At 37.2% G+C, this 13,148-nt stretch overlaps 1 protein-coding gene across 2 annotated transcripts in view; it reads right to left on the bottom strand.

Moving 5' to 3' along the window:
• FBXW11 (F-box and WD repeat domain containing 11) overlaps positions 1 to 13,148 on the bottom strand; it is a 125,825-nt gene that overhangs the window by 11,392 nt on the left and 101,285 nt on the right. For both annotated transcript variants that reach the window (XM_012649732.1, XM_012649731.1), the window contains 3 exons: positions 6,222 to 6,340; positions 4,171 to 4,420; positions 1,356 to 1,474 (listed from right to left, as the gene is read on the bottom strand). In XM_012649732.1, coding sequence (XP_012505186.1) covers positions 1,356 to 1,474; positions 4,171 to 4,420; positions 6,222 to 6,340 — 488 coding nt within the window. The remainder of the gene's footprint in view (positions 1 to 1,355; positions 1,475 to 4,170; positions 4,421 to 6,221; positions 6,341 to 13,148) is intronic.

Genomic DNA, 13,148 nt, shown 5'->3' on the forward strand with positions numbered 1-13,148 from the left:
AACTAAGGTTAGAACTGGTGGACTGGCATGGTGGTCCCTCTCTCCTGATGAGATTTAGGGACACCCCTTCCTTGATATATACTGTATACTAGAGTTGGCTGGTTTACAAAGTCAGAGAGGGAGATTCATTAGGTATATGCAGTGTTTTGGAAGTATAAACCCATTGACCACACCAAGCCTTTTTCTCTGCATATGATTTATATAACAATTCTGGAATTAGAGATTTTTTTCTTTTTTTTCCTGTTTTGATTGATTTTTCTACATTATTTGCAAAAAGAAATCACAGCTAACTAGCATGTACAAAACAAACTAATTCAATGATAAATTTTCGTAGGCTCTCCACCAGTAACTCCTATCCTACATCCAACGAACACTTTACCACAGCTGCCCTCGGGAAATCTTCTTAGTGCTAGTAATGAGTTTCTCTCATCTGTGATCAGAGCCATTCGGCACTGCCACTATGACTCCAAAGTCGTTCCCTTCTATAAACTATAGAGCAACACACATTATTATCTTATAAAACCTCACAGATTACGAGGAAGTTAACTGTTTATTGATGAAACATTAAGCAATACCACAAAGCATGATGAATACAGTAGAAGCAAGATTTAAGCTCTAAACTTAAATCTTTATGATATCTTAAAACCTAAGATGATAAAGGTTAACAGCAGTTACAGCTTTTTTGCTGTTGATTTTTTTCTTTTTTAATAATCTTGAACCAAATCTTTATTTTGTCCAAACATTAGGCAATTTGGTTATAATGCCAAAATTATAGTGACTTATGTAAAGCTACGAGCCTGTATTGGGATATATGCTAGTAAAAATGACTTGGCATAATTAAATAGACATTTAAGGGATGTTCTTAATAAGATATAAAATGTCTAAGGTTAGTCATATTTACTAGAAAGCAAGGAGACTGGGTGTTAGGAAAAGAAAAGGGTGGTGAAACAAACTACCTAGCAGGAATGGATGATTTCGTAATACAGTCTTGGGAAAGAAAAATAAAGTATACTCCCATCTGTTAAGGAGGAAGGTGGGAGCTCACAGGTAAGGGAAATCAGAGTGAGTGGGGCTGGAACATTCCAGTCTGTTCTAAATGCTTGGGTATTAAGTGATCCTGGGTGGAGTTGAGGTTATAAAACTTTGTGTACCAGGGGAATCTTGGAAGAACACTCAGGGCATACAGTTTTCCCACTTGAGTATGCAGAGCCAAACAGATTTCTGAAAGTTACCTAAAGCTTTCTCATCTGAAGCATTCCATTTACTCTTGAGTTGTTCGAGCATTAGGACTAGGAGATGAGTCAACACTATGGCAAAAATAAGCCTGCCCTGTCAGCAGACTAACTTCTACCCACCTAATGGTATTATCTGATGATCCACTAACAACCAGCCGATCCCTGTACTGGAGACAGGCAATGCCTCGCTTGTGCCCATTGAGAGTACGAACAAATTCACAGGTACTCGTGCTCCAGACCTGTATAACAAATTAGCAATAGTTTTAAGAATGAATGCAGAAAAGTCCTCCCACAATATACCTTTAAAAAAAAAAAAGAGTAAGATTCTGAGAATGACTCAAATACATGATTATAAAATACGGTCTCTTCTCACTCCAAGGTGGGAGGCTGGGGGACAAACTGGACAGCACAACATTTTCTTGGCCACTAAGTGACAAAACTGTAATGAAATACGGAGGGAAGCAGTAAAGTCTCCAAACTTTGAGATATTTACAAAGAACATCTCCTGGATGGCTGAGACATTCATTTGCCTGGAAGAAAGAGTTTGGGCCAGATTTTATGTTTTTACACCAGCTGACATGTCAAACCCAATGTGACTGATGTAAAAAAGCTTCACCTTTCATATCTTCCTCTTTCCCAGCATAGTTTCCTGAACAGCCCCATTTGTTTTGACTCATTACTCCTAATATTATGTATATGGAATATCATCTGCAAGACTTAGATGTTCATAGATATCTTAATATAAGACAAATAAGGAGATACAAAGCAACCTGGATTATTTTATCAGCTGCTTTTGTAGATGAAAGGGATAAATACATATCCACATGCAAAAGAATGCAGTTGGACCCCCCACCTCACACCATATTTAAAAATTTAATTCAAAATGGATCAAAGAGCGAAATGTAAGAGCTGAGACTATATAACTCTTAGAAGAAAACATAAGAGCAAATCTTTGTGGCCTTGGATTAAGCAATGGTTTCCTGGTACCACAAAAGTGCAAGCAACAAAAGAAAAAAATTAATAAACTGGACATCAACAAAATTAAAACCATTTGTGTTTCAAAGGATACCACCAAGAAAGTGAAAAAGATAAGGTACAGAATGGGAGAAAATATTCATATATTATATCTGATAAGGGACTTGTATCCAGAATATACGAAGAAGTTTTACAACTCAACAATAAAAGGACAAATTACCAATTTTTTCAATGGGCAACAACAAATTTAAATAGACATTTTCCAAAGGTATACAAATGGCTGATAAGCAAATGAAAAAGTACTCAATATCATTAGTCATTAGGGAATATAAAGCAAAACCACAGAGATATCACTGTACACAATTAGGACAGCTATAATAACAAAGACAGATAATAACGAATGTTGGCAAGAATATGGAGAAATCCTCCAGGCTGATATTATGAAACAGCTGTTTTTTAGTAAGGCCCAAACCCTGTTGACTTCCAGGCACTGGTCTTGGACCAAATAGTGTGACAGTGAGAGTTTACAAATTCTAGTTGTTCAGCTTCCACACTGTGCACTCTAAAGTTTGATGCTACACTGTCTATAACTTATAGGGCTAAATACCAGAATGCTATCTAGTACGGGTCATAAAAAGAAGGTTCTTTGAGTTAAGTTCAAATACTCACACACTACTGATAGGGCTGTAAAATGGTACAGCCACTTTGGAAAACCATTTGGCAGTTCCTCAAAATGTTAAAGACAAAATTATCATTCCAAAAGAAATAAAAATACACTCAAAAACTTTTACACAAATGTTTATAGCAGCATTATTCATAATAGCCAAAAAATGGACACAACCAAAATGTTGGTCAACTGATAAATGGATAAATAAGATGTGGTATATCCACACAATGGAATTTTATTCAGCTATTAGAAGGAATGAAGTACTAATTATGCTACAATGTACATGGATGAACCTTGACAACACTATGCTAAGTGAAAGAAGCCAGACACAGAAGGCCACATATTGTATGATCCCATTTATATGAAATGTTTAGAACAGGTAAATCCATAGAGACAGAAGGTAGATTAGCAATCGCCAGGGACTGAGAGGCAAGAGTGGGGGTTGAATGCTAATGAATATGATGTTTTTATAGAGGGTGATTAAAATGTTCTGGAACTGAGACAGTAGTGATGTTATACAACGCTGTAAATGTAGTAAATGCCACTAAATTGCACCCTTTAAAATGCTGACTCTTATGGTATGGAAATTATATCTCAGTAAAGCTGTTATAAAAATATTGGAAAGCTAAAATTCAAAAAAGTTAAGATGGATGTTGGAATCAGAATTGCATTTACCATATCCTATGAATCACCCTAGACTACAACTGCTTGTCACATACCTGCCTTCCACCTACCACATGCTAAGCTTCTTGAAGGCAGGGTCATGTCTTGTTCATCACTGTATCTCCAGCATCCAGCCCAAAGTCCATGGCATGGCGAGCTTTCAAAATTAGATGAATAAGTCAAATCTAAGATCTGACACTAACTAGCTGTGTGATCACCAACACAATTCTTCACTCTCCTGAGCCCCATCTGTAAAATGGGGGCAATACCTACCTCAGAGTACCTCAATACCTACTTAATACCTCAGAGTGCTGGGACAGTTAACTGAGATGGTAATGTAAAGCTCCTAGCACACAGTACATGCTCAATAAGTTAGTTCTCTTCCCTTTAAAAAGGTGATCAAGAATGTCATTTCATGAAATAGAAGATTGTTCTCTCTTCTGGACCTGGGACTTTTCTTCCAACCTTGCTTAGGACTCTAGAAGCACATAGAGTGGGATGGCCTCAAGGGCTCATGAACACAAACAGAGAAGAATTAAGATCTTGCCAGGTACCAGCTTGGCATAAGCCACCTCTGCTTTCTCTCTATTCTAAAAGGGACAAGAGCAGACAGGGTTATAACACACTTACTTTGATGGTCCTGTCACCAGAAGCAGACACGATGTACTTATCGTCAAAGTCTACTACATTGACAGCAGCACGGTGGCCAACCAGGACCCGGCGTAAAGTGATATCGGTGGCAGAAGCCATGTCCCACACAGCAATGGAACGGTCCTTGGAACAGGTCACCATCAGTCCATTGCTGAAGCGTAAGTGCAGTACAGCTTCATTGTGGTGGATCAACGTGTTAAGAACTTCACCCGTGTTCACATCCCAGACTCTAAGTGAGAAGACAAAAGGATGATGCTTAATTATTGAAACAGCCAGGAAAAGATTCCGGTATCTGATTGCCGGTATCTGAGCTCTAGGTCCATTCTTAATGAACGTAAGGACATGCTTAAAAGGAGCCTCCAGAAGCAATTTCTTTATTTGCTGAGAAGTGCCAAGACAGTTTCGGAGAAGGTGGCTAATTCTGGCTCTGCTCAGGTGCAGGTGTATTTAACAGTCAGGTATTCGGGGATGGTGTTTGCAGGCTTGTGCTGATGGCAGAAAGTTAATCCTCAAGAAAGTGGGCTTTGCAGTGAGTCTGAGATGACAAGAAGAAGGAGACTTGCTGGCTGAGGAAGAAAGGATGGTTCCAAGCTTGGGATTCTTATTGACCTCTGACTGGCAGGCCTCTGAGTCTGTTATTTCTCCACTGCAAACTGGAGACTGTAAGTCATGACGTCTCATCAGTCACCACACTCACATCTTTATCCAGCTGTTTACGGACAGAGCCAGGGTCTCCTAACTGGTTCACACTTAAGACACAGAGTTTTTAGGGGGAGCCTTCCACATCACAGCTTTTCCATGTGTGTAACCCCAATCTCCTAAGAGGGCAAGTTCATACAGAGCAGAGGAGAACCCACTCAGGCCTCTAAGGCTGGGACATGGTATCTGGCAGAAGCAGTGGCCTAGAAGCACTGCATCTGGGAAAGGACAGTAGCCATGCTTCAGACAGGGTGAGTGCAGAGTCTGGGAGTGTGGCAAGAGGCTAGTAACCAAAACTAACTTAAGAAGAGGAGTGAAAAGGTAGAGAGCAGGGGGACCCAAGGGCAGATTCAGTAACTATTCCCGTCTCTTGGGTGCGTGGGCCTATAAAACAATCCTCTTCAAGTATTTGACTCAGCCCAGAAGAGGCATCTCCTTTTCTTCCACATCTCCTCCAAGCCACCAGCAGCCCAGCTGAGGCTTTCCCGCATGACCTCTAGCTCTGATGGACTCATCACTACACCCAACTCCAAAGCCCATCTGATGTGGGAAAATGTCCTCGTCCCAGACGTATAGGAGTGGATCTTAGTAACATTCCCTTTCTACTCTCAACTTCCAACTAGCAGTCATTGCCTCCCTTCTACTATGGAACATCACCATGTTCATCTTATCACTCTGCCCCTGGGGTGGCAACTGAAAACTAGTGTCTCCACTGCTAGAAAGGCGACATGTACAGTCATGACCAATAACAATTAGAGGCTCAACTTTACTATGTGACTCTGAGGAAATTATTTAACCCCTCTGGTCTTAGTCTTCTAATACAAACTATAATAATGAAGGTAATATCTATCTACTCAGAAGGTTGATGTGAGAACTGAACAGGATAACATTATACAAAATATCTAGTATACTACCTATCTCTCAACTTTTACTTTCCCTGTGTCCCTCAAAAGATTCTGCAAATTGCTTCTGATTCTTTCAGTATTTATAGGTTGGTGCCCACCACACTCTTAGAATAGCAGCCTTCCTTTTCTCTGCTCTGGACCACGGTTTCCCGAAAGGAGAAAGCTACACTAATACTCCGTAATGTGTTCTTATAGGAAAGCATGTTGTCATCTGTATAACGTATGTCAATTGGAATAGGACACACTCAAAAAAAATTAGCTTTCTTGCCTAACTTGCTCAAACACATTTACATCAAAAGTAATTTGAAATAAAGCATGTAAAAATGTACGCAAAGTTTGTATGTGCCTGTACAAGAGGAGGGTGTGAGTCTCAGCCTCTTCGTGGAAGGCATATGAGGTTTAGACCAATGAAACCAGATCACTCACCTCACTGTAGAATCTGAAGAACCAGTTACAATGACACGTTCATCATACTGGAGACAGAGGACAGAGCCTGTGTGTCCTGTTAACACTTTCAAACATTCCAGGCTGGTTTTATCCCAAATCTATTGAGACAAGATCAACCATAAACAGTGACTCAGTATATCACATTTTGATGAATGTTACTGTCCCACCTTGTGATATGAATCATAAAACACACCTGTGTTATAGTAAATAAGAAAAGTTAAATATCAAACAGGTTAAGAAATGACAAATAAGAATAGAGGCAATACTGATTAACTACCGGGATAGATATGCTATTTTGGTTAATTTGTACCCTTAGCTATTATATTCATTATACTTAACAGCCTTATAAAGGGGATTTTTAAAAATAAAATCTGTGAAAAGAGTTGGCTCACCCTCTGAAAAACGTTGTAACATATTAAGACCTAAAAATGCATATCCGTGTTTATTTATAAAAATTAAAAATAGAAAACAAAATGTTGAACATTTCAGAAAAATCTCAAAGTAAACTATGAAGGGTTTTTAATGATAAAATACCATGCTTTATTACAGAGGTAAGTATTTTTAAAACTCAGAATAAAAACTGTCTATAAAGTGACATAATGACTATGTATATTTAAAAAAAGAAAAAAGATTCAAAGAAGTAACATGTTATTCATGGTTGTTTTTTATACTCTGTGTGCTCATTTTTCCCCTTCTTCCTACTATCTCTATGAGATCTGCCTTTTCCAGAATGTCACATAGTTGGAATCACACAGTATGTCGTCTTTTTAGATTGGCTTCTCTCACTTAGTAATAATCATTTAAGGTTCATTCCTGACTTTTTATGGCTTGATATATCATTTCTTTTTAGTACCAAAAATTATTCCATTGTCTGGATATATCAGTCTATTTATCCAGTCACCTACTGAAGGACCTCTTGGTTGCTTCCAAGTTTGGACAATTATCAATAAAGCTGCCATAAATGTCTATGTGCATGTTTTTGTGTGGACATAAGGTTTCAATTCCTTTGAGTAAAGTAGTGCAACTGCTAGATCATATAGGATATCATTTTGCATTTCCACCAGCAATGAATGAGAGCTCCTGTTGCTCTACATCCTCATAAGCAGTTGGTGTTGTCACTGTCATGGATTTTGGCCATGCTAACAGGTATGCAGCAGTATCTCATTGTATTAATTTGTATTTCCCTGATGACTTATGACATGGAGCATCTTATCATATGCTTATTTGCCATCTGTATATCTTCTTTGGTGAAGGGTCTGTTAAGGGCTTTGGCCCATTTTTTAAATTGTGTTTTTTGTTTTCTTATTGCTGAGTTTTAAGAACTGTTTCCACATTTTGGATAACAGTTCTTTGTCAAATATGACTTTTGCAAATATTCTCTCCTGGTCTATGGCTTCTTTTTTCATTCGCTGACAGTGTCTCTTGATTAAAACTTTTACTAAAATAAAATAAAATTAATTTTATTAGAATTAAAATGATTGATTTTATTAAAATTAAAACTTTTAATTTTAATCAAGCCCAACTTATGAATTCTTTCTTTCACAGATCGTGCCTTTGGTATTATACCTAAGAAACCATCAACAAACTCGAGATTATCTAGATTCTCTCCTATGTTGTATTCTAGAGTTTTATAGTTTTGTATTTTACTTTAGGTCTATAATTCACTTTAAGTTAATTTATGTGACATGTACATGGTCTGTGTCTAGATTCTTGTGTGTGTGAGGGGGAGTTATGGATGCCTTAGTTGCTCCAGCACAATTTGTTAGAGACTATCTTTTGTCCACTGTATTGTCTTTGCTCCTTTGTCAAAGATCAGTTGAATATATTTATGTGAATCTATTTCTGGGCTCTCTATTTTGTTCCATTGATCTAGCTATCTATTCTTTTGCCAGTACCACAGTGTCTTGATTACTGTAGTTTTACAGTAATTTTTGAAGTAAGGTGTAGGGTAGGGTTAGTCCTCTGACTTTGTTCTTCTCCTTCAATAACATGTTGGCTTTTGCCTCTCCATGTAAATGTTAGAGTCAGTTTGTCAATATCCATAAAATAACTTGCTGGGATTGTATTGAATCTACAGACCAATCTGGGAAGACCTGACATCCTCACAGAAGCCTTCCTACTCATGAGAATGAAATATCTCTCCATTTATTTAATTCTTCTTTGATTTCTTTTTTTTCTTTTTTTGAGACAGAGTCTCACTGTGTTGCCCGGGCTAGAGTGCCATGGTGTCAGCCTAGCTCACAGCAACCTCAAACTCCTGGGATCAAGCGATCCTCCTGCCTCAGCCTCCCGAGTAGCTGGGACTACAGGCATGCACCACCATGCCTGGCTAATTTTTTCTATGTATTTTTAGTTGTCCAATTAATTTCTTTCTATTTTTAGTAGAGACGGGGTCTCGCTCTTGCTCAGGCTGGTCTCGCACTCCTGAGCTCAAACAATCCGCCTGCCTCGGCCTTCCAGAGAGCTAGGATTACAGGCGTGAGCCACCGCTCCCAGCCTCTTCTTTGATTTCTTTCATCAGAGTTTGAGAGTTTTCCTCACATGGATCTAGTATGTATTTTGTTAGATTTATACCTAAGTATTTCATTTTAGGGGACTGCTAATATAAATGGAATTGTGTTTTTAATTTCACATTTCACTTGTTCATTGCTGGTGTATAGGTAAGCAATTGACTTACATATATAAACCTTGTATCTTGTAACCTTGATATAATCACTTATTAGTTCTAGAAGATTTTTCGTTGATGCTTTTAGTTTTTCTACAATCATGTCATCTGCAAGCAAAGACAGTTTTATTTCTTCCTTCCCAAACTAATACACCTTTTATTTCCTATTCTTGTCTTATTGCATTGGCTAGCAACTTCCATTACAATGTTGAAAAGCAGTGGTGAGAGGGGACATCTTTGCCTTATTCTTGATCTTAGTGGGAAAGATTCTAGTTTCTCACCATTAAGTATGATGTTAGTTATAGGCTTTTGGTAGATATTCTTTATTAAGTTGAGGGAGTTCTCCTCTATTCATCATTTACTAAGGGTTTCTTATCATGAATAGGTGCTGAATTTTGTCAAACAATTTTTCTGCATCTATTGATATGATCCTGTGATTTTCTTCTTTGGCCTACTGATATGATGGATTACATTAATTGATTTCTGAAGGTTAAACCAGCCTTGCATACCTAAGATAAATCCCACTTGGTTGTGTTGAATAATTCCTTTCTAAATATTGTTGGATTCAGTTTGCTAATATTTTGTTGAGGATTTCGCTATGTTCATAAGCAACAATGGTTTGTAGTTTTCTTTTCTTGTAATGTCTCTGCTTCTGTTATTAAGGAAATGCTGGTCTTTGTAGAATGAGTTGAGAAGTATTCCCTCTGCTTCTATCTTCTGGAAGAGATTGCAGAGATGGCATAATTTCTTACTTAAATCTTTGGTAGAATTCGCCAGTAAACCCATCTAGGCCTGGTGCTTTCTGTTTTAGAAAGCAATTATTGATTCAAGTTCTTTAATAGATAAAAACCTATTCAGATTGTCTATTTGTTGTTGTGAGTTTTGGCAGATTGTGATTTTCAGAGAATTGATTCATTTCATCTAAATTATCAAGTTTCTGGGCACAAAGTAGTTCACAGTATTCCTTTATTATCCTTTTTGTGTCCGTGGGATCTGAATCGATGTCTCCCCTTTCATTTCTGATATTAGGAATTTGAGTCACTTTTTTTTCTAAGTTAGGACAGCTAGAGGCTTATCAATTTTACCCATCTTTTCAAAGACCCATCTTTTGGTTTCATTAATTTTCTCTGTTGAGTTTCTGTTTTCAATTTCATTGATATCTCTGCTCTAATTTTCATTAATTCTTTTCTTCTGCTTATTTTCGATTTAGTTTGCTCTTCTTTTTCTAGTGTCCTAAAGTGGACCCTTAGATAACTGATTTTAGATTTTTCTTCTCTTCTAATATGTACATTCAATGCTACAAAGTTCCCTTTAAGCTTTCAATGCATTCCACAGATTTTGACAAGTTGTGTGCTCATTTTCATTTAGTTCAAAATATTTTTAAAATTTCTTCTGAGATTTCTTCTTTGACTGAAGTGTTACTTAGAATTGTGTTATATAATCTATAAGTATTTAGGAATTTTTCCAGCTATCTGTTATTGATTTCTAGTTTAATTCCATTATGATCTGAGAGCAGACATTATATAATTTCTAGTCTTTTCAATTTGTTAAGGTGTATTTTTACAGCCCAGAATGTGGTGAATGTTCCACGTAAGACTGAAGAAGAATGTGCATTCTACTACTGTTGAATGAAGCAGTCTATAGTCTACACTAAAAAGACTACATTATATACAGTTGGTTAATGGTAGTGTTGAGCTCAATTATGTCCTTACTGATTTTCTGTCTGCTGAGTCTGTTCTGATAGAGGGGTGTTGAAGTCTCCAACTACAATAGTGAATTATTTCTCCTTGTAGTTCTATCACTTTTTATGTCACACATTTTGACACTCTGATGTTAGGACTATTACGTCTTCTTGGAGAATTGACCCCTTTATCATTATATAATAAGCCTCTTTAGCCCTGATAACTTTACTTGCTCTGAAGTCTACTCTGTTTGAAATTAATATATCTACTCCTGCTAGCTTTTCATTAAGAGTTAGCATGGTATATCTTTCTCCATCCCTTTACACAATCTATACATCTTTATATTTAGAGTGCTTTCTTGTAGACAACATACAGTTAGGTCTTGCTTTTTGATCTGCTCTGACAATCTCTATCTTTTGATTGGCACACTTAAATCAGTAACATTCAAAGTGATTATAAATATAGTGGGATTAGTATCTACCATATTCGTCATTGTTTTCTATTTTTTGCCCTTGATCTTTGTTCCTATTTTTCAGTCTTTCCTGGCTTTAACTGAGCATTTTATATGATTCTATTTTCTTTCCTTTCTTAGCATATCAGTCATATATTTTTTTTTTTTTAGTGGTTGCCCTGGATTTTACAATGAACATTTACAACTAATCCAAGTCCACTTCTAAATAACAGTATACTGCTTCACAGGTAGTGTATCTTATAATACTAATTCCTCCCTTCCATCCCTCATATCATTGCTGTCGTTTTATTACCTTTGCTTTTGAAGGATAATTTTGTAAGACACAGAATTGTAGGTTGGTGAATTTTCTCCTTTAAATATTTCACTCTAGTCTCTTTTGCTTGCACAGTTTCAGATGATATAATTTTTAGCTTTGATCCTCTATCAGTGTTTTTTTCCTGACTTTTTTCAGGATTTTTTCTTTATCTTTGATTTTCTGTAGCTTGAATATGATATGCCTAGGTGTAGGTTTTTTGGCATTTATCCTGATTGGTATTCTCGGAGCTTCTGGATCTGTAGTTCAGTGTCTGACATAAATTTGGGGAGATTCTCAGTCATTATTGTTTCAAGTATATTCCTTTCTCTCATTCTTCTGATATTCCCATTACATAAATGTTATACTTTTTGTAGGTATCACAACAGTTCTTGGATATTCTAGGGTTTTTCTTTTCCAGTATTTTTTCTGTTTGCTTTTCAGGCTTAGAGATTTCTGTTGAGCTATCCTCAATCTCAGGGATTCAGAGATTCTTTCCTCAGCTGTGTGTCTACTAATAAGGCCATCGAGAGTTTTGTTTCTATTACAGTGTTTTTGATCTCTAGCAAGTCTTTTTGGTTCTTTCTTGGAAATTTCCATCACTCTGTTTTTATTGTCTATTTTTGCACACTTTCTACTTGACCCATTAGAGAACTTATCATATTGATCACAGTTGTTCTAAACCCCTATTTTGATAATAACAACACCCCTGTCATATCTGAGTCTGGTTCTAACACACTGTCTCTTCACACTGTGTTTTTCACCTTTTAATATGCCTTGTAAGTTTTTCTTGAGAGCCAGACATGAAGTACTGGGTAAAAGGAAATGCTATAAATAAGTCTTCAGTAATGTGGTAGTAAGGTGTGGGAAGAAGGGGAGCATTCTACAGAACTATAGTCCTATATGATTGGGTTTCAGTCTTTTAGTGAGCCTGTGCCTCTAGGCTGTGAACTTAACAAGTGCTTCTCAGTTTCCCCTAACCCCTTTAGGGGGGACCAAATGGTTACAGGAGGCTGGAGTAGGGTATTTCCCTTCCCCCAGGTCAGTTAGGCTCTGATAAAACCTCAGCATGATAGGCTCTGCTTAAATAATTTCTCCTGAAGGTAGATCTGGTTAAGAACAGAATACTCTGATGTATTTCAAAATGGCTTCTTTTTCCCTCTCCCTGCTAGAAAAACAAGGGGATTTTTCTCTGATAATCACTGTGAGAACTGGTAGAGCTCTTGGAGGTAAAACCCTGATGACTGGATTCTCTTGGAATTTTTATTTCTAAGACTTGTTCACATTGAGCCTCCAGCAATTTGTCAATTACAGTTCAGGTTAGCCTACCCAGGCGTTGGTTTTCATGGATGTTTCCCCTGGTGGGTCTCTGCTCTGGTAAGTTTTGATTTTCTTTATTTGCCTGTCTGCCTCTCCAATTTAGGGGGCAGTGGTTTTTCCTGTGACTTCACTTCTCCTATGGATCTAAGCAGAGTTGTTGATTTTTTAGTCTGTCCAGAATTTTACTTGTCAGGACAGAGTGGCAACTTCCAAACTTCTTACATGCCAAATCAAACCCTCTCCCTTCTTTTAATCTTTCCAATGCTTTCCACGTTTTCAATATTGTCCATATTTAATAGAAGATAAAAATTTATTTTTTCAAGCACTCTGGGAGGCTAAGGTGGGTGGATTGTTTGAGGTCGGTAGTTCGAGATCAGCCTGAGCAAGAGCGAGAGCCCACCTCTACTAAAAATAGAAAGAAATTGGCCAAACAACTAAAAAATAAAAAAAAAAATAGAAAAATTAGCCGGGCATG

The sequence above is a fragment of the Propithecus coquereli genome, unplaced genomic scaffold (genome assembly GCF_000956105.1).
Source record: "Propithecus coquereli isolate 6110/MARCELLA unplaced genomic scaffold, Pcoq_1.0 Scaffold301, whole genome shotgun sequence".
NCBI lineage: Eukaryota > Metazoa > Chordata > Mammalia > Primates > Indriidae > Propithecus > Propithecus coquereli.